The 27,173-nt window shown below is 38.4% G+C and overlaps 1 protein-coding gene across 1 annotated transcript in view; it reads right to left on the reverse strand.

Annotated features, from left to right (window-relative positions):
- Window positions 1-24,247, reverse strand: part of LOC120806183 (astrotactin-2-like) — a 249,816-nt gene extending 225,569 nt beyond the window's left edge. The window contains exon 1 of the mRNA XM_040157035.1: window positions 23,645-24,247. Coding sequence (XP_040012969.1) covers window positions 23,645-24,077 — 433 coding nt within the window. The 5' untranslated portion in view covers window positions 24,078-24,247. The remainder of the gene's footprint in view (window positions 1-23,644) is intronic.
- Between the last annotated feature and the right edge of the window lie 2,926 nt (window positions 24,248-27,173).

Below are 27,173 nucleotides of genomic sequence, written 5' to 3' on the forward strand. Positions count from 1 at the left end.
TTCTTTCCTGAGCACCACCAGCACCTCCCACCGAGCAGCGCATATAGTCTGAGATGTAATCTCCTCTCCTTTCCTTTCCACAGTTGTGCCCCATTGTGCCACGGCCCTGTGTTTTTGAAGCGAAGGTAAACCTGCCTCTATGTGGTTTCTCCACCACCGATTGTGATCAGAGGTCTGTAAGTGGATTTCTATCTCACCTGGATTCACTTGACTGGTACATTGATTTGTATCTGAGCCAAAGCCAGTTTCAGATGAGAAGATGTAGGCGTACATGATGGATGGGTGAATGAAACATTGTAGGTACCCATGTGGATGCTTTGTATGTCTATGTTTTTGTGTGTGTCCAATCAGTGCGATGAGATGGGTTGATTGATTTTTCTTGCTTGGTTATTAGTCTGCGGACTGAAACTGTGACTTACTGTATGTATTTTTTTTTTTAAAGAAATAAGCCTTTTTTTTACTGCTCTATACACAAAAACACATTCAAGCTTTGCCTGCTAACATTAAAACTCTGTTCCATTTTCTGCAACTTTGACATAAGAGAACCTGTTGTGTCTATAGCTGCTGACTCACTCAGACATAAAGTAAGTGTTACTAAAAAAATATATTTTTGAAGTTGAAACAGCAAACACTGCCATTTTTTTTTTCTTCTTGAAGGTGTACACAAAATGTCTGCTTTTAGCACATCGTTTATGCAAAGACATGCACGGACAGTATTTACTTTCTCTCCTGTAAATTTATGCCGTATTTTATGTCACAGATTAGAGGTAACACTATTTAGAAGCTAATCAAAATGACTACTGCTTTACTTAATGTCATGCAATAAGAGTGGGTAATATGGCTAACATGTGCTGTCTTAGTATATTTCATTTTACTGCGATATGACCGTAAAACATTTCTATCAATAGTCTAATACAGCCAGAGATGTTAAAGATATAGATACCCTGGTATAATTGGTAAGGCAAAATCTCTGATTGTTGACTAACTTATGTTGTCTCACAGTATGAATGCGTATCGCCAACCCCCATCATCTAATATGAAGAATTAAGAATCAACCTCTTCATATGTGGCCAGTCGTCTGCTTGCTTGCATGGATTCATGGTCAGACCACATCTATTAAGTAGGCCTTCGCTGCTCTGAGACAGTATCACATGACCATAACAGACGGCCTCTGTCAGATATCATTAGCCAGCATCTCTGTTTCCTTTAGACAGCAGACAGTGTTAAGATACACACACTATGCAAGGAAGAGATGCAGGCACCAGAAGACAAGCACACAGAATAAATGCACACACACACACACACACACACACACACACACACACACACACGCAGCTGTTTTCATGCCAGCAACCAGGGGCCTGTCTCACACAGCAGGAGCACTAAGTTAGCTGAATAACTGAATAGAACAAAAAGTCTGAAACAGCTTTTTTTTTTTTTTTTAATTCAGTCCAAGGTCCTTATTTGAAGGGGCTCAGGCATTTATTAAAAAAAAAAAAAAAAAAATTACCCAAGTATCCTGCTTTGTATGGCGAGCCCCAGGTGTTCACTGACATAAAAACACACACAGTCTTAACTTTGCCCATGACACATGAATTTTTTCCATCTCTATGATAAATGCCTCTAAGGTATGCCTTAGAGGAAATATAGCTCAAGGTAAGATAAATGTATGTCTGAAAGTATTTCGTGCAGCAATGAAAAAAAAACTCTGGACAGCATTAACACTGTTTTTAATTGGTTATAATATTTGCAGACTTTTGTGTGTGTTTAATGCAGATTTTAAAGTGCTTGTAAACATACTGTGCTCAAGCCTTTTTTCAAGTGCCGAGCAGTCTACTAAAGTGGATGTTGACCGCTTGGAATGTCCTCCCTTTGGCTCTGGGATTTTTTTGGTTGTACCCCTCTCCTTCTGCTGTGCATTGTGTGTTGCCGCCTCCAAGATCCCTCCACATTGAAAAGAGGATTTTTTTCATTTCATTCAGTTGATATCCTAAAAAGAGTTCATATTAGGTTTCCCATCAAGTTTCCCCTGGAACATGTTTCCCTGAATAAATCTGAACCCAGACCTTACACAGTGATGACTTTGGGCCACCGAAGCAACAGTTATCAGTTTCTGGATTATCAAAAGACCTAGTTGATTTTAAGACCAACCAAATTTGTATCCAAGCTGGTGATACACGCAGGAATGATATTCAAGTTCTAATGGTTTTCAGGCCCAACACTTACATAAAGCCCAAACACATCTTCATAATTAAGGAATCATAATGTTTCCTGATATTTATGTGCCAAATCATCAGAGGTATTGCCAAGTTTCACAGAGCAGGCTGAAGGCAATGATTAAATATGCATTACTGTCATGATGAAGGTCTCGGTCAGATTATTTTTCTTTTGAGCAATGGTTCTCAGAGTCAAATTAGACTGCCAAAATCCCTCAAATGGTCCAGATAACATGGCGACCACTCCATCCTATATCCACTGCATTAGACAAGATGTCACATATATATTAGAAATTGTGAAAAGCAATAATTAAAAAACAAAACAAAAAAAACACGACTTGCACAAAACTAAGTCATCAACATTCAAACAGAACAAATGTTTGCAATCCACTGACAAACTGACAGATAACAGTCATGACTTTCACTGACTTGAACACCCATGTGAACCATGCGACAACTCTCACAAACATAACACATATGCATTACAATTACTTAACAAAAGAGATTTTACACAGATCATGTGCGTGTGTGTGAATTAGAGAAAGAAAGAGAGACATAAATATAATAAAGCCATGACTAGTATAGTAAATGTCCCAATTTCATGATGAGAAGGACAAAGGAGCCAAGGTTTTAAATAAACCTGATCACAGGGCCCAGCCAAAATCCTCGGAATGGGGACAGCTAAAGGACCACCTCACTTACATCACAAAAATAAATATTTACTCGCTATTTGGTATCAAGATAGTTTTGGCTTTATGTGAAGAAGTTTTGAGCAATCTGCCACTGCAACTTGCTGCTATCAATAAACAATTAAAGTGAATGGAATTAAATTTTGCTGCTCAAATCTCTGAAAAAAGTACGACTGAAAAACTTGAAAGCAATGGCTCTTCTCAAGAACAATGTCCTGGATCCATTGGATAGTTTGCAGACCTCAATATCAATGGTTTTCCTTGGAACTGTTTGTTTGGTAGCTCAAATGAAAGCTGCCTTCTTTTAGCACAACAATTCATCTCCGTTGTAGTTGGGTAATGGCAGAATTTTCACCAAAGATAACTATCTCCATTGGCAAATAAAACCAAAAACCTTAGTGCCTTAATACCATTAAGGGCAAGTAATAAGCTATGTTTTGGAGATTTAGGTGAACCGATGTTTGAGACATGCAATCTCAATCTGTAAAGACTTTCAACTTTACACATTCTTAATGGAATCAGTGTAATTTCATAAAATAAGCTGCATGACCTTGTATAAAATGAGACGCAACTATGGTAAGCAATGTTCTCATTCATTCTTCTTGGTTTTTGGCTGTTTCTTCTGATAGTCTTATTGTGGCATTATTGCAAAGTGAAATATGAGCCGTTCACTCAGAAGTGCTGACTTTCCTAGTTCCTATTTCTCTACAGTGAAGGAGCTCTCCTGTGCTGAAACTGCATCTGCTAGAGTGAGTTAGAGAAGTCCTGTGTTTAAATGGTTTGAGACAAGAAGCCTTAGCAGAGCTGAAATGAAATGTGTTGGCAGAACTGTCCACCGCTGAAAAAATGTGGTACTTGCCTTGCCAGTGCCCATTAAAAGGGCTAAATAGATATGTTCTTATATTATGTAGCCATGGCTTTATCAGTTCATTTGGTCTACTCATTTGAAAAGCCAGCAGTTGTTTTCCACCTGTGATTGTTTCAACAAAGGAAAGGCCTTGAAGGATCCCATTAGAAACTGTGAATTAAATTAAAACATTATAGGCAGAAAATGCTCCTCTGGGACTTATTAACATCTCAAAGGGGAATAAAAAGAGACACACACACACACACACACACACACACATGCTCAAAACACACACATTTATTTTTCTAAGCCTTTGTTGGATGTCATCAATCATCTTTTTGAAAATGTGGATTCTTAAGGAACAAAGTCATAAACTCCCATAGGCCACAGAAATTAAAAAAAAAAAAAAAAAACTATGAGTATAATAAATGCTCTTCGTCACAACTTGGACGAGGTCACCACTCCAGACCACTAAATTATGCAGCAGCCCCTAAGCCATGTAGAATGTGAAAGGAAAGCTGGTATATACACAAAACCTGGCATTACAAATGTAGATATAGGAATTTGGCAGCCTCTAGTATTTGCTTGGAACCAGCAGGTCTCGTAGGTGCTGACAATACAGACACTTTTTGCTTTTTAAAAAATAACATGGAGAATGACACGTAGGGGTGAGGAATAGCTCTTTTATCCTACCACAAATTAGACTAGAGGTAAATAATCATGTGAAACAGCATTCACAGGACTGTTTTGGATAGTACAGCCACACTAAAAATCACTGATAAACTGACAGAACCAGAGGCAGTCACCAGCAAGATTTATCCATCTTATGCAACTAGAGCTACGTTTGAAATCCCTCCCTTGTTGACTGAATTACTCTTTCTGTAATACACATTCACTTTTCTCAATACTGATCAGTGAATTGAGATTTCAGACACTTATAAATCATCTTTTTGCATCACTAATGACAGGTGTAGTTACACAGGAGTGTTGATTTTGGCACCTGTAAAATGCGTTGCATTGCATTGTGGGAATGTTAGCAGAAAGCGGTAGTGGTGGTGGACACTTTTCCCACCATTGTGGGGATTTGTGCGTACATTTCACACTCAATTCAGTCAAATACCAGTGAAATAAAAGACAGTCAAATAAAATGAAACAGTTAATGCTGTACAGTACACTTTAGAGTGCGTTATTAGATACAGCCCAAGTAAACAAGCAAGTATACATGTACCACTGATACAAATCCAATCAATGCAGTATATGGAGGTCAGAGGTACTACAGCTAAAGTTGTTCAACATGAAGAGACATTAAAGATCAGACCCTACCAGATGGTGAGGCAGGGTTTCACCATTAGGCTTTATTAGAGCATCCCCTGTGTGCAAACCTGTTCTACTGGTGTTGCTGTAAAACAAGGAACTGAACCCATTTGCCCAAATAGAAAAAAGTCACAAATACAGGGCCAAGGTGTTGTGTTTGTTAAATAAAAAATAATGTTTGCTAGCAGCAGGCAGTGCAACAGCTTCTACTGCATGATAGCAACCATCCAGAGATCTTTTCCATCCTGGTGCCCACAATCAGCTGTGATTGCCACTTCAATGAAGCCCATTGAAGTAATGTCAAATTAAGTACATAATACACATATTTATAACCTTTGTATCACCATTTTTTCTTAAAGGGGATTTTTATATCCAGACAGAAAGACGCAAATTTGCATGTTTAACCTCCCGCTTTGAAAGTATCACATCCATCTGTGGGAATTTTATAACCCCAGAAACAACTTTAAATTCCATGTGCCTCAAGCTGATTGTGGTATAGACAAGACAACAAAAACTCACCTAAAAGTAGATTTCTGGTGTGCTGGGACTGAGAATATGACAACAAGGTCTGTCTTGCCATACGGAGACAAACATCATGAGTCAGACCAAGAGTAATTACACACAGACCATGCTAAACAAACAATTAGCGTAGCCTTGTGTTCCCCTTCAAAAATATGGATCAGTAATGAGATTTAAGAGCAACATTAAGTCTCAGCTAACAATATCCTCACAATAGGGTATCATTTCAATATTACAACCTCTATTAACAGTTGGTGATTAAAACTGGGAAACGTGTCAATGTTTGCAGTTATTTAAAATTTTATTGAAATAAATGCCTTGTAATTCTTTGAAATGGCAAGGGGAACAACTTAATTTCAGCCACCTAGGAAATGTTTACCCAACTTTGGTGGATTTTATAGTATATCAATGATAAATTTGATTTATGATCAATCGACTGTATTACGGAGAGGAGGTACATATAATATCTAGTGATGGTCTTGCAATTTGAAATTTCTATCCATCTCGCCATATTATCTATCCACCTACTTAAAGAAAACAGGAAGTCTGCCAGATGGAAAATCATTAAACAGACCACAACACATGGCTTGGCAATTAAACTGACAGCAAGTCACCACAAGCAAGAAATTAGTTAAACAAATCAAAGACATTAAATAAGGACTAAGAGAGTCTGTGCTTATGTGTTGTTAACCTGTCAATCCTTAAAAGTTGAAGACAATGAATGAAAGCCCCTCTGATATTCTCAGTCCTGTCACTTCTCAATTGAGGTTTTCTGACGAGTGTCTGACAGAACTTTGCAAAATCAGCAAATGTAGAACTGTCAGATGTTAACAACATTTTCATGTATGATTTTTTCAGCTTGATACAGTACGCCAGAGTATGCATCTAAGATATTCCCAGTCTATTTTCACAAGCTTGTTTGACTTGAAAGTGTTAAACATCCTTTCACCTCCGGTCTAGCAAAAATATGTACATTTACGAGTGGTTTCTAATGGGTGACTCTAGCTCAGAAACTGCTTATTACGGTAGCCTAGCCAAGACTCATGGGAAGAGTCCATAAAAATCACACACCACATCATTAGGAATCTGGCTGTCCTCAGCAGGGATATGGCCTCACAACTAGTCAAATGGCTTCTGCCAGTCAAGCAGGCTGAGAACCATACTAGGAATCAAACCATGAACAAGCCATTTTGAATGGCACATTGGCATAGGGAACAAATACAATCACAATTACTCAGCTTTGAGTGCAAAAGTACTGTACTGTATGAAGACTAAAAACCTTGAACACAGTCAGACATTCGGAAAATAGAATTTAGTGTGGAACTTTGATGAGAAAACCCGAACAGGATGCTGTATTGTTTTCCTGATTAAGTATTAACTTATTGGATCTAATTAGTTTTTGCATCCATACAGTATGTCTGTCGCTATAATTTCCATTGACCTTTAAGACTGCTTCAATTTTTTCACTGCAACTTTCTAAACAGTTTATTGTTATACTTGTGAATATATATATGGTATCTCATTGTTAGCTCAGTATAATGAAAGGAAAAACTCTGCGTCTTTGTTCAGTCTGTGAGGCATCACTGCTGTGAGAAGAGAGAAAAAAAAAAAAAAAAAAAAAAAAAAAATCAATAAGCTAAAAATATGTTTGTTTTGATCCCTGTATATTAGATGTTGACTTTCTTAAGCCATGTAACCTTTAACAGTCACTGGATCAATAGGTTGGAAACTAAGAAGCCTGTTCAAATCCACTGACAAATAGCATTAAGTAATCAAAGGAAGCAATGGTTTTCATGGAGACACCAGAAAACACAGCACTCAAGTTGCAGTTTTTATTAGGAGAGAAAAACATTGGCTCAAACTCAATTAGGTTAAATAGGAGAGAGCCCGTCTGCAAGCAGCTATCATCCATTAGGAGACTGTAATAATGACATATAAATGCAATTAATATGACTGATGAGTGGCAACATCCTGACAATCATTTGCCTACTTCATCATAATAGTCAGTCTGGCAAATCCCATTAGATCAGTGGAGGTAATAGTGAAAGTGCTGAAAAATAAATCCATCATTGGGTTGTCAAAGAGTTTATTAATGTTGAATCTTCTGGCTTTGACAGTATTCAACAAGGCACAAGTGTAGACACAAATACCAAATACAAGAAAACACACAAAATTCTAGTGTGAAGACTTCCACTATTGTCACCTTATCTTTAGATCTTGAGGTCATCATTGACCATATGTTTATATTAAAAGTGGTGCATCTAATGGCAAAAGACTTTTACCTAACTTTTGCATTTATATTTACATCAACTGTTGGCTCCACTGTCAACCTTTGAAATTAATTTAATATCTTTATTACAGAAATTCTGACAGACAAGCAGAATGAATATCACAAGTAAGTTTAGTATGGATCCTAATTACTTATTTACTTAAAAATGAAAAACAATTCATACAATGTATCTGTGATTGTGAATGTCATACTTGATTGTTTTAAATTTTATTTAATTTTTGTACTTTGTAAAGGACCATAAGCATTGCATCCAATATTAGCTTGAAATGTTGCTTTTTGGTGTATCATTCTAGATTTAGCTGAAAGCTAAAGACAGATTTGTGGCTACTTTTTCAAGACACATTTGTTTGAAACTAATATATAAATATAAATATATATAAATAAATATATAAAACTAAAACATACATTACAGTACATGACCAATATACTCTAAACACAAGTGAGGTAAGAATGTTGCCAGTATTTGCTGTAAAAACTAAAGTTTGGGATCCCACATTGTACAACACCTGCTTGACAGCAGAGATAGTTGGTGGTGGCTAAGAGGCTCTTCGATAATTCAAATATACACCAGAACACCACTGATTTCTAAGTGTTTGACATATCCAATGAAAGCTTTTCAGACAAAAATGTTTTATGTGAAAATAAACTAGATTCACCAACATTTCATGATTGCAACTAACTTTCCGTCGCCATTTTGGCAGAAATTACTGACACAAGTCAGGGTTCCAGTATGTGAGCTAAAAAGTTTTCTGAAAGTTAAAAACGACAAAATCAATGTAAAGATTTGTGTATTCTCACTGACTCTGACAGCCATAGTTACGAGCTTTACTAAGTGTTGATGACTGGAGAGTGCCACTTTGACTGGACCCATTAATTCTGTTTGTTGAGCTGTCTAATTACAGAGTTAATAGTGCATTTGGCCTGATTGCGGTCATATTACGGAACAGTGATCACACTGTTGGACTGATGGGTGGAAGGCACACTGCATACACTGCAATATAAGATGATATGTGTACTTTCCTGATACCAAAATGTCTACTTATTTTCCTAAAATATTCCATAACTACAAGTGATCTTGATAATAATTTTGGAAATGGGACTAAATCTGGTTTGTTTTTCATTTGACATATTTCTTTAGGTAGTACTGGCATCAACAAATATACTGGAACAGATGACAGCAGGTATAAATGGTCCTGCATGTTTTTGCTACTAATGTTTATACAATCCTTAGAGTAAGTTGTGTACATAGACTAACAAGCAACTAAAATTCAAAACAAACCGAAAGTATTCATTTGATAGTTACATAAAACATTGACGAAACATCTCTTTAATTCGCCTTACCTAAAATGACTTGTAAAAGTAGTTTTGAGAGGAACTAGAAAACTGACTCCGTAACAATTACAATATACCTTATTTCATATAGGTAAAATGAACCTGAACTCTGACCCTCATCTTTAAATAGTCCACAGAATGAGGACTGATTTCTAGATGATGTTGCCTCATTGTTTGGACTGCAGCTCAGGTTCACAGTTTAACAGCAATCTTAACCCTTATAAAATGATTGAGTGACAGTTTTATTCATCTAGTTACAGGTACAAGAATTACATAATAGAATGTACAAAAACCAATTAGATAAGAAATGCTTTTCCTACGTAAATGAGAGACCCGGCAAACTGCCAGGGCAGCCATATTGCTCTAGTCCCATTAAGTGAGTCTGATGTCACAGTACTAGTACCCTTAGCTGGCTTCTCTCTTAACTCCACTTGTTAGGAAAGGTATTTTTCAAAGTTGTGATTTCAAAGCTTACAGCAGGAAGAAGAGAGTATAAAGCAATGACAAAATTGGCTTCAGTATATCCTTTTTACCCTCTGGCAATGGGTTTTAGAAGCAAATCAGAGTCCTGACCCACACACACAGATACGTTGCTGCCTCTTTGGGATCTTGTACACAGAGTTGTGGAAACATTTCACCAAAAAAGCTGTAAGTCACACAGTAACAGCCCTCAACACATTTTTTAATTAAAAAGGAAATGGGAGTTGTTGGTTTCTTAATGTCAACCAAGGGATTTGGACTATGGTTATTTTCATTACTGATTAATCTGTTGATTAATTTCTCGATTAATCATTGGGACTATAAAATGTCAAAAAAAGAGCACAATGTGTTTTCATCTTTTGTATCACTTTAGCAATCACTTAATTGGGTGGTTGTTTCAGCTCAAAAGGGACACTGCTGCAGAGGAAAACGAGTATTTACATGGATGCAACGTCGGTTCTATGAGTACAGATTTAAAGGGGAAAAAGGGATGCACAAATATGCATCTGCCATAAAGTATGTATGAACATTAGCTATTTGCCTGAGCAGACTATAGCTACAGATTAGCCACCCAGAGACCCATTTTTCTCAGTGCTACCATTACGAAAACAAAGGGTCCTGAAGGTGTCCCACTGTTTTTGTAGAACCAGAACAAAGCACAAATACAAAAACCTTCATGCCCCTCTAGAGGAGGAACCCTACCTACTGTCATCTTCATCTACATCTTCCTTCCTTTGGACTGCAGCTACCGAGATGCCTCGAATTGGCTACAGACCTGAGTTTTTCTCCACTGGCTTGATGTGTGATTTATTTATTTAGAGGAAGAGGTATTAACCTTAAAACCAGACAAACAACCACAAAACTGCCAGAAAATAAAGGGCTGCAAATCCATGCGTGTCAAATGCTTACTTTGACAATGCTACTAGCCAGTGTAAGGACACTTCACCTACCAGTGACCTCGGGAGAGCATGCTCTGTTGTGTTAGACTTCTAAGGGTAATTGCTGTTAGATCAGAGCTAATCCAGAGGCAGACGAAATACCTAAAAAAAAAAATGCACAGTGTGCTGTGCCTCAGAATGCAGGCGAGAGGGATACAGCCATGACATACCAATGAGCTTCCTCTGGATAAGCATACAATGTATGAGGCCAAGTGTCCATTTTCCCCTGTGGCTTATCAGAAGTGTATAGTTGTGCTGAAAGCACCTCCATTCAGTTTCACTGATGGTGTATCAAAGAAAAAAAAAAAAGATTAAATCTGAGTGAGACATATTCTAAAATGGTAAATAGAAGGTGTGGAGTTTTATAATATTGATATGGAGACATTCTGCACTTTATCAATTTTAAAAACCTTACAGCATGGCTGCTATCCTTCAATATGTATAATGATTGCACAAAATATCTTCACTTAGCCACCCAGATGCATGATAACAACAGCAATTTAGAACTGAAAACACTGACAAGAAAGAAACAAATATCAAGGAGATGTTATTACAGGCACAGCTGCTAGCCAAACAATTATTAATTACTGTATTATGATCTTCGTTGCCGCTCTCAAAGATTAGTTTCTTTGTAAAACTTGTACAATGCCACCATTATCTAACAACCCAACAATGGTTGAGCATAACATCTATACTACCTGAGGCCATTCAGAATGTTTTGTCACATCTTACTGATTAGTTAGAGCAGGGAAAATGGTTTGATTTTGTCTGAAATCAATGGGCCCATATTATCCAGACTGACAACTCGAAAACAGAAGACTTGGAACATGTGTCCTTGCGCAGATAAAGCCAACTCCACCAGGAACTTGGACAGATGTGCATGATGGAGCATAAAAAAAAAAATTGTGGGAGGGAACCCATCAGTCGAGGGGAGATTAATGGTGCACATTCTTTATCTGAAAGGAAATCTCAGAGATTGTACAGCTTGGAGGGAATAGAAATAGGTACAAACACACCAGCATAGATAAAAGGTTTAAAATCTTTTGTAGGAACCATGGGGATATGGCGGCAGTGAGCTGTGCAGAGCTGGCACGTTTCCAAGGTGCAGAGCAAATTCTGTTGGGAATCAAATTTTATGGGTCTTAAACATCATTGTGACCAGCTTATATGAACAATGACTCTCCTTTTCCTCTTTCAAACACACACAGTGCTTGTCATGTTTGCAAAATAAGACCCTTATGTGATTTCAATAATTCCATTAACTAGGTTAGTAGACTACTTAACTACAGTGCCACGGTTACAATGAGCTAATATACTGTAAACAATTAGTACTACAAACACAAGCTATACTTCTGCTGTACATAAAGAAAAAAGACAAACAACAGGTAAGAAAAAATGCATTTCAAAAACTGTATTTCAAAAAATTATGTTGAATCTTAAAAATATTCAAACGGCGAGCATAGTATTCTGTGAGCAGAAGAAAAAAAACAGTATGACAAATTCAGAATAAAAGCAGAGGTTGGTGAACAAGAGTGCATATGAAAGAACCAAGTACAAGAGGGAGAGAGAGCAACTGGAGCCAAAACAGAGTGAAACTAGGCTTTCATCCTTCCTGTGATCTGCAAATCTAACCTGTAAACCAGTAGGACAACATTTACAGGCCGTTTGGTCTGTTTGAAGCCAGAGATGAGGGTGCGGGTGAATTCCCGTGGGCCAGGTTCTGGATAAACCATACATTTTACGGACCATTGGAATGCTGACTCTCACTTCCATCTTGTTCCTCACTGATCTTAATTATAGCAGAGTAGTGTCGTAGTGTTTTGCAGATCGTATTCTGATGCACCCAACCATGCACTTGTTCAAACAATAAATATAATTTGATGCTATTCCATTTCCTTTAGCGAAAAAGGACACTTTGTGACATCAAAACTTCCCACCCAAAAGAATACTTTATAAGTGGAAAAAATATTGACATTTCAATGGAAACAGAAAAAGAATGGACAAATGAGGCTGTATACATCTTATTTTTGGCAATGCACTGTTTTATATTTCATATTATTCCTTTTAATCCAAAAAGACTGAATTGGTCTTTGTTGCCATTTCTGCCAAAGAGAAAAGAGACTTTGAAAATAAATGACTTGTACTGATGACTGATTGATCCTTTGATTTAAACTAGATTAATTATGCATGAAAATGGCACGCAACTGTTAAAGAGTTACTTATCCATAAACGTTCTACAAAGAATTACAGCAGCTTTATAGAGGACCCTGTAAGATGTAAGCAGCACTAGAATTCATCAAAATCTGCCTTTCTTGTGTGTCACACAGAGAGTTGGCACAGAGCAGTCGGAAACCGACTGGCTGAGTATCAGCAGGCAGGTATGCAGCATTTTCATTACAAATCCTGCAAGATAAGTTAGAACATGCACACAACTGAGAGCTTTGGCCAGGCAAAAGAAATTCCACCTGCTCTTGAGCACCCAGATAGCACTCACTTTTTCTGAGCAATACTGCAGCTTCCAAGCAGAAATCCAAATGTTAGCACACACACCACTTCAAGAAGCGAACATCATGGTCCATTCCATACACATAAATACAGTCTGCTCTCCAGGCCTGTTTCTCTGCGTATGTTTCATTTAGTTTACACAGTCAGAGGTGGACTTAATATTTCACTGTGGTGTTCGTTCATGTCCTTTCGTTAGCCAAAAATGTATTCTACCATCTACCAGTGTACCTAAAAAGGGAAAATGGGCAGTTAATTTGATTGAACAGTCAAAGTCTTTATATTGCATTTATAAAACATGTATCAATTCACTTAAAAATATTAAATAAATGTTTAATTTTTTGTTTTAAGGGTTGTTTTTAAACACTATTCGAGCTGAAACTTTGAGTTAACCAAATAAAAATCGTGTGAGTTCAGTAATAAACTTAATAATCCCAGTAAATCCTTCATGTTCATTTGTGATAGCAGTCACAGTCACTGTCTAGTTGTTTTCTCTGCCTGTTTGTGTGTTTCTAAATATGCCTATGTGAATGAAAAGCCAAGGGAGAAAATGCATAATTCGTACGTACAGTCCCGGTTGAAAATATCTGCACCCCTGAATTTTAAGTACAGAATTTATAATATCTTCAGAAATAAATGCAAATTAACCAATTTTGTAAAATCCAAATATTTATTAAAATGTCCAAAGTTACTGAGCAAAAAGAAAGGCTTTCAAACAGTAAAATAAAAAAATACATACCCTAAAATGTACACTTGACGCAATTATTGGCACCCTTTTGATTAATTTAAATTAGTTCCTCAAACAAAATATAAAAAACAAATAAGACTCACCTGTGCTTAATTTTCAGTGTTCACATGACCTGAATCGACAATGAATGATGTTTTTACTGCATAAACAGGGGCTGTTTGTTTCAGTTTCTTTTTGACAATGGCAATGACAAGACCTGTCTGACAGCATCAGAAATGCTATTAGCAAATAACATAATTCCAAAGGCTACAAGGCAATCGCTAAAGCTCTTGAAATCCCTATTTCAATAGTTTGTAATGTTGAGGGGAAGGTCATGGGTCTTTCAGCAGGACAACAACCCAAAGCACACATCCAGCAGCACAAAAGAATGGCTGAAAAGAAAAGGATGGCCTGTTTTAAACTGGCCAGCAATGAGTGCTGACCTAAATCCCATTGAAAACCTTTGGAGAGGGATGAAATCTGCCATTGCAAAAAGGACTCCTACGAACTTAAAAGAGTTTGAATGCATAGCACTGGAAAAGTGGCAGAAACTACCAGCAGACAGGGGCTAGAAGCTTCTAGATGGCTGCAAGAAATGTTTAGAGGCTGCAATTGTGGCCAAAGGTTCTGCAACCGATATGTGTGATGGGTGCCAATTATTGTGCCTGGGGTACATTTCGTGTTTGTATTATTTTTGCTATAATGTACATTTATTTTTTTTTTTTTTAATTTTCCATTTGTTCAGTAACTTTGGACATTTTATTAAAAATATTTTGATTAATACAAAATTGGTTCATTTTTATTTATTTCTGAAGATATTCTAAATTCTGTACTTAAAATTCAGGTGTGCCAATAACTTCAACCAGGTCTGTAACTTTTATCTACAGTATTCCTTTTTTTCCCCCATTTTTAGCCCTAAATATAAATCAAATTCCATTAAAGTAATTCCTTGTTACAGAAAACACTTGGCAATCTATATCTTTATGTAAGGATCAATTCTCAAAATTAAACTTCAGGACTGTGTGCATTAGTATCGATCTGCCCACCTTAAATAGTGAAATACCAGGAGAGAAAAATATCACATTCTGAAAGGAGCAGTGGGAGAAAAAATTATTCAACTCAGATTGCTGAACTCACCATGAACTTCACGAAAGAGATCAAATCACACTACAGAATGATAGAAATTGAGTTCATTCATCCTTTTAAAGTACAGCCTCCATTTTGTTCAGTTAAATCAAAATGTCTGCATTTTGTAGACAGGTGCCTATTTGTTAATCAGCTTAGAGACCTAATGAAAGCCTTGATTTCTCCTTTTTTAAAAGTTGGGTTCAATGCTGTGTCTTTATCCAATTAACCTTTATGGAAAAAATATCCTTTTTCCCGTCTTTTATTCAATAAAACCTGAGCGTTGTTTGAAAGGTCATGTTTGTTCCTCTCTTGGTATACATAAGTTATTTGATGCAATTGCCATATTGTGCACTGATGATGACCTCAAGGAAATGTTGGCAAATTTGAACTTCGTAAAATAGTCAACATGGCCACATATCATGCTTGGTTTTAAAGATACTGTGTGCAAGTTGATGGATTTCAACCCCACTCCCTTAACCCTAAACGTCTGGCTCGCATTATAAAAAGTAAGAGAGCAAATACATTACACAGTTTTTGTCACATGGGACTTTCTATTATGTGGAGGGGGACAAACCAGAGGAGCCCAAGGAGCAAAAAGAGCAACTAAATGGAATTGCTTTTATAAATCAGTGCCAAATTATGCATTCAGTGCACAGACGAGAAAGCCTCTCTACAGTATACAAGTGGAAAGTTTATGAATCTTTTGGGAAACAGCATGCTCTCTTGTTAGTCGCACCATCAAGGCTGTTCTTTGATACCAGTCCAGCTGTACATATTAAGATAAGTTCTCTTGGACTTAGAGAGGTATGCTCACATAAAAACGATGCTGGGGTGGGACAAAAATAACAAGGTAGACGGACTGCATTATATGGTAAGTACTGTTACAAAGCTCAGCAGAAATCCAAAGACGCAGAGTGTCACGATCAAATTCTTACAGGCAGATAGGATAATAAAAAAAAGTGTAGGTTACCTTTAATTTTTGATGCTAATGTTTAAATAAATGCAAGCTACCGGTTTTAATTTACATGAAAAGCGACATGATAGTACTCGTGAGAGTCCTTGGGCTTCTCACTGAACCTCTAAAAGCTTTCAAAGCCATAGTGGAGGGCCTATGTAAAATGCTAATTGCTAAAACAGCTGTCAGGCTGGTAGCAGGAGTTGTATACACAACATATCAACCAGCAAACTCAGGTCAGATTTTTAAATGTCTGATTCCGGCATTACATTTCATAGAGCTCTAGCAATTATGCTTTTTATATGTTTAAGCAGACAACCTAACTTGTTTGATACATTAGTAAACAGAGCTCATACCTCATATTTATGTATAAAGAAGGATGAACACTTGATCAGAATCTACGTGTTTATTTGTATTTACAGTAAATCACCAAAAAGACCGCATATTAGCTGACTCATTTTAAACATACAATATCTGATAAACAAACAAAAAAGATAAACAAAAGCAAGAGCTATTGAATTTGCCACACACTAGTTTGCCAAACCTTATCTTTGATCTTTTTTGCCAATTAATAAAACAGGAAAAACATATGAACAAGTGTGCATGTTGCTCCTTTGCATAAACCAGAGAAAGAGAGGCAAGTAAAACTGAGCTTGTGCATTCATTAAGGGTATTTACATAAACCTCTTTGTTCATTCCGTCAAAGATAACTACAATGCGCCTCTCAGCAATGGTAATGATCAAATGATTATCTTGAGATCAAAGCTGTCCACCACCGCTACAAGGCATGAGTAGAGACACTAGTGGTAAACCAAAGCATTACAAAGTAAAGTTCCTGCAAAGAAGAGCAACCAGTACGGGTCACTGACCACATTTCATTCAACCTTTCGGGGAAATCACTAAGGTCTCACACCGTTGAGCTAAATGAGCATGACTCCTCACTCTCTGCCTGTCAAATGAGCTTCCCGTTGGGTGAGGTGATGCAACCTTAAAATATGTTGTTTGTTTTCTCAAAAACAGCTTCATGTAAAACAAAGACATATGTTTCTCTACATATACACTACAAACAAACCAGCATTTAGCACATTTAGACTAAAATCAGACATGGTGCTGCCAGAAAATACGAGAATGCTTGTTATGACTGCGGGGCCCTAACGCATAAAAATCCATGCAGCTTCAAGACTCAAACTGACTGCTCAGAGGCCAAAGTATACATATGCTTCCTTGTGTCAAATTTCTACAGAACAGAACCATATCCATGGTTTTGTTTTTTTAAGTTTCTATAAAAGCTTGAGTTCCACTTCCTGAACTATCCATAAATGGATGAGGAAGTAGCTGTTAATGAAAAGAACAAAGAAAAATTGGACTTTGACTGCATGTAAAGTCATATTAACTGAAATATTTGAATAAGCGAGTAGAGAAACAAAATAAAAGGCAGATGCTTCCATATAGGTGTCAATGATGAGTATGAAACTGATGTGAATCACACCTTTGCTGCCACCAGCCCACAAACCCACTGAAGACCCATGAGAGAACCAACCAAGTTGGAACTCTTATGCACAACCATTATACTAAGACGTGGCTGTGTTTAACACCTAGGTTTATCAGTCCTTCACACATGCAAGTGTAAACCCTCATCAGCAGTGGTATCTCAACTATCAAACCTCAAAAGAATCAAATTTTTACAAAGTGTGAATGGCATATTATAATAGCTGCGTAGACTTAAAAAAAATAAAACATACAGAATAATGCTGCATATTATATATAATATATACACACATTAATGTAAAGGAAATGCATATTTTTTTGTGTTTGCATTTTAATACATCTGGACCGTGGGCGTTTAATTACATCCGCAACTGATAAAGTAGCTTATAAATCACAGAACTTGTAAGTTTTTTGTAACAAGATGTAAAACAAAAATCATAATAAAAATAGAATAAATGGAAATCCTGATGATATTTCTGACCAAAAGCAGGTGAGAGGTCATAACGCTTACGGCGGGGACAATGGAGCAATGGTCAAAGCCAAAGGCGGAGCTACTTTTCTCCCGTAAACCTGCCATTTTGGTGTGTATGGAAAAGCCAACAGGCAAGACTGAAAACGTTGTGGTGGGGCCTGTACAGGGTTCGGTCAGCAACAGAATTCACTTTACAAAACGAGACTGCATGTGGTACAGCATTCATCTTAAAAAGACAGCCTCCTATAGGTCTATTATAGGAGGTCAAATGATGATGAATAGACCATTTGATGGGCTGCACAAGCTCCACCATGGATCCTATTTGCTATGGTCTCTTAACACCCTCGGGATATCAATTGGATGGGCTTGTTTGTAGTATTCCAAAATGAATTTAAAAAAAAAAAAAAAAAAAGTCCTTATGAAATCTCATGCAACAGGAAAACTCACACTGCCATCTCAGCTCCACACCATGTAATAACTCTGGTCTCTCCTGTTAACCTTTGCTCCCTCTTCATTGCTTGTCCTGCAGTGCTAAGCTCTGCCCCTGACATAGGACCGAGGCAAAGTGCAGTGTGTACAAGTTCTGTGCCACAGGGAACAGAGTGCTCTGGTACAGGCACTCTTTTTTTCCCCCCACTTTACCAATGTTACTTCTAATCTCCCATCTCTAAGCAAGCAGGGTTTGCTGTAACTCTTGCTTAGAAAGATACAGCGGGACAGAGAGGAGAGACGGAGAGAGAGGAAAAGGCTGTTTGACATGCCAGAGCTCGATAAGATGTGCAAAAAAAAAAAAGACAAGGATGCTGTCAAAAATGAAGAGCCTGAGGATTTAGTCCAGTACCATGGACAGAGACGATAAAGGACAGGGAGACATTTGAATGTTTTGATCCTGCGTTAAATGTACGAAGGTTTTCAAAAAGGAGAACTCCTAATGGAGGTATTTACTGAGTCAGCCATGTTGCTAAACTTGTCAATTTCCACCCAGTCCCACATCACTTAAAATGAGCAAAGAAAATTATCTTGTGTGACAAAGCGCAGCAGCATGGAATTCTCTCCCTAGAATTTCTAAGTATGATGCTACAAACTTGCATTACCACATTTTGTACATTGCACTCTAAAAACCCCTTGGAAAAATACCGTATCTTTAAAGTGAAAGCCCTGAAGCTGGGAAGTTAATATCAGCAAATCCAATGCATGTCATTTCACCAAAGGCAAGGATAGGTATACAGGCTGTGTGCTTATTGAATACATTGATATCTCTCACAGTTTGCTTTATTGTTATTTTTAAACACATAAGGAAAATAATAAGAAAACTAAATAGGAAAAGGGGGGAAGGGAAAGAGCTCTGCACATTTCCTCTGCATTGCCCTTTCTACTCATCTATTCTCCATGACACATGTGGTAATAAATCAAAGCTAGCAGGCAGGCCACAGTGGGTAGGGGACTTGCTGTCGTTTTCCCCCCTTCCCTAACCTCTAATGTCTGTTCAACAAAACAATTGGACATCTGACAATATCGTAGAAAACAGACACAAGGCTATGCTCATTATGGCTGGATGGCATTTGGCTAATAAAGTTTGCCCCAGCATTTTCAAACCTCTGTGGTGTTATTCTCCCTACTGTAAAAATAGTAAGTGAATTTAGTTATGAAAGGAGAGAAATACAGCTGATATTTTGCAGTGAAAGAAAATGGAACAATCGGCCACTAAAACCAGTGGCTGGTTTTGATCTTGTGGCTGATCAGTGTAATGCAGGGTTTGCACCTTTACAGGTCAGTCAAGTGTAGCACAGTGGTAAACAGTGACTGATGAGCACCGGTAGTAGATGTTAAAGCAAAACAGTGAGCACATATGGAAAGGAAAAAAATGAAATAAAATCAAAATGGCGACAGTTATTTTAAGCACGAAAAAGGTCAAAATGTGCTTCATCAAAGTAAAGACAAAAGCAAGCAGGTCTCTCAAGTGTACGGAGACGCTGACTATTGTGGGCTACTGAAGCTTTCAATAGGTTTATTCTCTGGTATTTGGGAGTCAGTGACAGAATTTTAGATGAAATTTTCAGTTTCTCAAGAGTTCTCTGTTCTTTATTTCAGGTTACTATTGCAGGCAGCATTTGCCGTGTTATTAGAGCTGCTCATCCATGTTGTCACAGTAAGTGATGTTAGCAACTTTCTGAAAGCTGCAGAACAGTAAACATTAAAGGACAGAGACAAGAGCGTTGGTAAGTGTTTGCCTTAATCCAATATGGTCTGCACACTATACAGTCCTATATAATGTTTAGTGGGTATGAAAATATAAAATGAAAAATAGAATAAATAAAAAATGACAATGCCCATTCCTAAGCCTAGGTAATATGTTTATTTGCCCGTGTATTTGGTAAGACTTAAGCTTTTGTAGCATCCTCGAGCACCGAAACTCACAATTTTAATGGGAAAGAGAAAAAGATACAGTAGGATATTGATGCAACCAATACAATTCTGACGATAAAAATTCACAGTGTATGCAATTCAGTTTGTTCATTTTGTTCTACTAAATCAACAAACACGTGTATGTTTATGATGTCGGGTACAACATTTCATTTCACAAACAAAACTCTGCTACTAATACCTCCATTAAGAAAAAAAAAAAAGCTGTTTAGATGGCCTAATGCATTATGCTTTTGAATACTGAATACAAAGATGCAGGTGACATCAAAATAAAAAATAAAAAAAATAAAAAAAAAGGTAAAAGCCCCACTGTTTGACTGCTATTTTCATTCGCACTGTTTCCCACAGGTTGAGAATTTATTTGTGGTGCTGGGTGGCGCAGCACGTGACCAATGTGCATGCAGAGACTCATGAAGTTTAGAGTAGGAGAGTGTAACCTAGGTTATTTTCTGTAGCTACAATTTAAAAGTTTTCCCCTTAATGCCTCACATGCAGGCTATGAAGATGCTACAATTGAACAATTTTCCCTCGACACCTCTCATGCAGGCTGTCGGTAGATGCTAGCTAGGCGGCTGCGCACTGACCTCAGACAGGTGTGTGGCCAAAAGCTAGTTAGTTTGAAAAGACTGAAATAAGGCGTTCTAAAGTAAGATTTTATCTAAGTTGAAAGCTACCTGGTTGGGTTTTAATCTTCCTATGTACTTGAAACGCTGATTTAGGTTTAATCAGGCTGCCTGCGTGGCGCTAATCTAATTATAACACAGGATATTTACCCTGGGCAAAGTGTGTGCTGCGCAGTTGGGGAGCAGTGGCACTCATGCGTAGAGAGTCAAATACATGGCATTCCTGGAATTTAAGCACAGGTTGCGTAGAGAGATGTTTCAGCATATTGCTGGTGTTTCCACCCTTACTTAAAATGACCATTTTATAGACATTACAACTAGCACTGTCTTCACCTTTCTTCGTGAAATGAACCGTCGCTTTGCACCATTTTCTTCCTCTCCTTCATGTCTCCTTCCTGTACCAAGTTGCCAGCAGTGTAGCTGCTTGAGTGTGATGTCATTTTTTTTTGCAATGCAAAACTGTCGGGAAAACATGCCGGCATCAATAAAAGGGACTGATAAGCTTGGAGGTAAACAATTCAGATGGTTCACACAGTTGGTGTGAACCATCTGGTTCTCGATTCCCATCCCTACTTACAATACCAGCATACCATTTAAAAAAAATTAAATATGAAGCATTTTTTGCATTTTGGAAGACTGCACCATCTACTTGCAGACAACACATATAGTGAATCACAACGAGCACACTTATGAAGGCGTAGGTAAAGGGTTTGGCAAAATAAAGACATACAGTGACCACAAAGGACAGGACGAAGCATCTGACCTCTATGCAAGTAAGGTACAATGGAAACATAAAGGTGAAACATACTGTATGTCACTCGTGTTTTTCTCAATAGTATGAGTTTCTATTTAATGTCATTAATTTCAGTTTTGTAGTGAGAACATCATGATTTATTTTGGATACTACTATATTAAAAGTGGTTATTTAGTTCCACAATGTGGTCAGTGGCATGAGTGAACATCCTTGCAATTCTCTCAAGGACTGGATGAATACACTTATTAGTAAAGAACATTTTTTCAACATAGTGTCATCAATGTCAAACATTAGCAAAAATGTTTCAAAAGCCTTGTTAAAGCCAAGGTAACTGGGTCAATTTTCATGTCGTCTTAGCCTGATCCTGCTTCTTAATTCTTTTTTAAACCATTTTCAACAATTTGTTATCTAAACCCGTGTTCTGCAAAAACACAGCTCACACATGCCATGCCTTCGATGTGTATTACATGCATGGGACTAGTTTTTTTTCCTCATCCTCCCTCCACAGCATGCAGTCATGCACTGGAAGGGTGAAGCAGCAAATTTGCTAGCTGGCTGACTGGGAGGACAGAGAGGCCTTTCTCACCAGTCAACGGCTGTCCTTAATGAGAATAGAAAGTGATTTACTGGCTTAATGCTCCGGCCCTCAGCCTGCCTGCCCGCCTTTGCTTCACACAGCCAGTTCTGTCGGCACTCTCCATACAGAGATTGAAACTGAGATCAGGGAAAGCGGAAAAAAAAGAAAAAAAAAAGAAATAGCAAACCAGAGTCCAAAAACTGAAGCAGCGAGACAATCTCATGGAATCTCTCCTTAGCCACTTCACTGACCTCCAACAAGTGTTGCATCTTTGTATTTTACATATAACAGGTTTTCTATCATACTCAGCCAATACGGTCACCCTGAACTGCTTGGGAACTGGAAATCGTACAGCATTCTGTATAAATTGTGAAAAAAAAACGTTTGCCACACACTCTCTGCACTGCTACCAATAAACCGTCAGAAAGCAGTTGCTTGGCTCACACGCCAAAGGGGCAAGCATAAGAACATCCATCTTTCACATGACTCTTTGACGTAAGTGAAAAAATATGGAGAAAGCAGGGCAAGCAAGTACCCTTCAAGCATAGTCCCCTCCTCTTACAAATATACTTTAGGTTGGTGTAAGGCAGAGGCACTTTCCCGCTATTGTGTCCTCATTATTATATATTATGTCCTAATTATTCAATCACTTACGCCTCCACCAGGAGCAGTGTAATGCTGTTATCATTCACTCTGGGCATGTGTGACTAAACACAAAAAAAGGGGGACGCGTAGGTTCCCTAAAAAACTGCCATTGACTTATGTTGACACTGACGCAAACTCTGGCCAAGTATTTGATTCATTGAAACTTATACCAGCGGTAATGCATATGTGGTAAGAATTATGCGCTCAAGTGGGAATAAAATACCAATTTCATGTATATTTGCAGGGCCAAATTGCATTCCTTGATTGGAGCCCCATACTTAGGGTATGCATGAAATTTAAAGTCATAATCATATTAAACCGCAAAATAGGAAAGCCAGACAGAAGGAGAGACAAAGTAAGGAGAGGGTGAGAGGAATATCATGAAATAACGTGAGTGGTACTTTGTTTGTTTTCCACTCAGCAGTGCTTGGAGCAGAAACTAGGGTAAATGAAAAGCTGTATTATCGTTTTACCCGGATTGCTGGTTGCATGCTGGCTAGACAACATTTTAGTTTCAATGGAATCCAAACAAGGTGATGGAAACAGGACAGGGGATCACACACCAGGGAGCATGAGCCTGAAACGCATGATTTGGGAATGTAGCTCGGGGTGAACGCAGGCTACCAGTGTGCGTGGTCTCCGCGCGCACAAATGCGCCGCTAGGCTGACTGGTTATCACCATGGAGGGGAAACACAGAGCGGCAGCAGCGGCAGCAGTTCTTACCGAGTGTGAAGTAGGGGAGAGCTGTGTTGTCAAGATCATCCATTACGGAAATTCGCCCAGGTAGGTCTGTTCTAACGAATAACAGGAGTCGGGATTCCCCCCCTCCTCCTGCTGCTGCTCCTCCTGCCGCTGCTCCTCCTCCTCCAGTTCCTCCTCCAGTTCCTCCTCCGCCCGCACCGCCTGCCCCAGCAGCACCCCCTCCTCCGACCCCGTTCCCCGAGGCTCCGGCGGTGAAGCTGAACTCGTTCTCCCGGAGCACGGGCAGGGTAGAGACGGTGACGGTCTTCACCTCACATGGCGTCTCCGCGTCGCTCTCTTTGTCCCGCTCTTCGTCCGGCGACGTCGCCCCCCGGTTTCCCTGGACTGTCAAGGTCCCTGTTAATAAGAGCCCGGCGAGAAGGGCGCGGAGGTGCAGCGGCAGTATCCTCGCCATTCCGCTCCCCGTGTGTGGTTCTCTCGCTTTGAGTGGGGCTCATGAGCTGTCCGCTCACTTATAGTACAGTTGCTGCAAAGGAGTCGCGTCCGTCCAGGAGGCGGCAGCACAGGTGTTGCCTAGTGAGAATGACATCTTTTGGCTCCTCACACACATCCGTGTTCACACTGTGTGGGACAACAAATCACTTAAACACGGGGGAGCACGTGTCCTTTTAAAGGCAGGGACGAGGTGGAGTCAACATGTAAGTCATTTCGTTGCCTTTTTCGCGGCTGTAGTTAAGTGTCCGAACGCCATCCAAGAGAGGTTTGTTTTGCAATGGTAGGTGCCTTCCCGAAAGAGTGAGAGTAACATTCAGATGTCTTCAATCACATCCTTTGGGTATTTAAAAAAAAAAAAAACAATTTCTACTGAAGTCAGTGGTTCAAGTAGAACTCGGACTGCCACATAAACAATTATAAACAAATAAATAAATATCCGGTTATGTGAGGAAGTAGCCACATGACTTACATATGCCTTAGTTTTTTTTAATTACTGCATTATAATTTTGAAGCATTAATGTGTGTTAATGTTGCAGCTGGTAAAGGTGGGGCTAATTGTCGCTAGAAACTGAACTGCTGGGCAGTTTAAGCCATAATAATACATCAGAATTTATTTGCTGACTATGTTTTGCATCAATAATCCAAAGAGGCAAAGTAACTTGTAACTAAAGCTTTAAAGTAAATGTAGTGAAGTAGAAAGTACAATATTTGCATCTGAATTGTAGTGGAGTTATAGTACAAAATACATGAAAAGGAGTTACTCAAATAAAGTACCTCGAAATTGTACTTAAGTACAGTAATTGAGTAAATGTACTTAGTTAATTTCCACCACTGCATGTGATCTTAATCATACAGATCGTGTTTGGTTTTTGTGATGGAAATGTGGCTGTTCACATTTCCATTTTTGTCTGAGCACTGCAAGGACTTCTTGCGCATGGTGGTTTCAAAGCTGAGGTTATATTTTCAATTTTTGCCTTTAAAAAAAAGCAGGAGACAAATATAAAATATATGTATCTGAAAGTTACCTCTCTTTTGTTAAAACCCATGGGCGGACAATAAGGTCAGCAGACAGCCTATGAGGCCCAGCCTATAATTCATCAGTAAAACACAAGGATCAGTGTTTAATACACAGCATTGTCTTAAGATACAGATTTTTTTCTCAAAAAGTCATCATGAAAAAGTACAAAAAAAATCGGACGCATAAGCACCACTAGTTGTTGCCCCCCTAACTTAATAAATTAGGCCTCAGGTCATCAACTTACAATGAACTAAAAAGACTCTGCAGCAATTCAGAGCAAGAGTTTCATTCATCCATATACCCACTGTCAACTGTTGGTCCAAGACCTCAGAGTCAAGCAGGTGTGTTAATGCAATCCATTCATATCCTTCAAAGAAAATGCCAGAGACAATCCGCTTCTTTGTGCTTTGTCGATGGTGCTAGACAGTTAAACTTATACTGTTTCCCAATTCCATACAGCCTACAAGTACCACATAGTATATAGTAGTTGGACATGGATTTTTATAGTAAGCTGTTTTTATAATTATACCTGCAGTAATAATTGTAGCCTTTTTTTTTATCGTACTAGCAGGAAAGGATACAAGTTGTGCACCAAAAGCCATCAATCATACAGTGACTTTGGAACAGAGCTGTCAGTCAAACTTGATAAAGAGAAAAGCAAAAATGTTTCGCCATGCCCAAGATCCTCCTGAAGCTCTGTCACTACAATGAAATACTTTTGAATTTTTTCCCAGCTGGGAGCAGCTCCATTATTTCCTTTGTTTATATCATTGTGGGACAGGAGTGTCCATCAACACACATTTTAAAAAAAGAAAAAAAAAAAAAAAAACATGCAAATTTTGTACATGTCCTTGTGAATAGATATTATTTGTCACTTTTCCGGTGTAAATATACTTCTCACTCCGAACATGCCTAGACTGAATATGGAAAAGGGACCCAGTGCCAGCCTCTCTCTGTCTCTCTCCATGGTGCTGAAATATTCAAACTGGGTCTGCCCCAGTACCTGCACTCGCAGTCTTGAGTGCTTATAGGCGCACATTCACGTGCCACCTGGTAGTAGGTAGGTAGGCAAATGTGTGTTACTATAGAAAAAAACCCAGGCAAGTCAACTTTTTCCGGATACAAGTAAACCGTGTCCTCTTAATGTATTCCATGGATACTGTGCAATCATTTACCTGAGTCAGTGTGGCTGCTGAGCGGATGACTGACTGGGCAAGCCCCAGCCACAACGAGTACAATGTCTGCATATAGACTTTGCCTGACTGGTAACTCCCGCCAAACTAATGTGTCCCCAAAAAAGTTATCTTATCAAGCCTTCTCTTTAGAATTACAGTTGCTAAAAGAGTCTCCCAAGTTGCTAAATTTAGCAACATAGTCAACAAGTTCGCAACCGTGGCGTAATTCCTAGTGCACTCCATTGGCTTGCTTTGAAATATTATGCATTCTCATTTCAATTCATTCTTTGAACGTTTATGTATAGAAAGCGCTGTAAGAATGTGTGTGTGAAAGGGTGAATGTGGTTTGTAGTGTAAAGCGCTCTGAGTGGTCAATAAGACTAGAAAAGTGCTATATAAATGCAGTCCATTTACCATTTACCATTCAACAGTGTGTGTTGGTCACTTAGCCAATCAGTCAGTAAGGCACATTCACTCTCAGGCATAAGTAAGTAAAAAGGCCAGCAGGCAGTCCACTTATGTAAACCCCGACTTGATGCAGATGTACCCTAATACTGGGGTGAAGCATTATTCAGAGCTATTGGATTTAAATTGTATTCCATAATTCCTCATGGTCTCCTGCTATAAACTGGTTTTCCAACTGATGCAAGCGTAGGTAAGTTGAGGTCAACAAGTACTGTACCTTGAAATGTTGGATATGTGTGAACACAATCAATGATCCAATGTCAATTAACATAAACGTATTAAATAATATTGGTAAGGCCGCAAAATAAATGACTTTTAATCATTTTTGAAAGAGCAATGATGAAAAAACTTAATAATAACAAATAATGAGTCTCTTAAACAAACTGCCAAGTGATTT

Source organism: Xiphias gladius, chromosome 20, assembly GCF_016859285.1.
Source record: "Xiphias gladius isolate SHS-SW01 ecotype Sanya breed wild chromosome 20, ASM1685928v1, whole genome shotgun sequence".
Lineage (NCBI taxonomy): Eukaryota > Metazoa > Chordata > Actinopteri > Istiophoriformes > Xiphiidae > Xiphias > Xiphias gladius.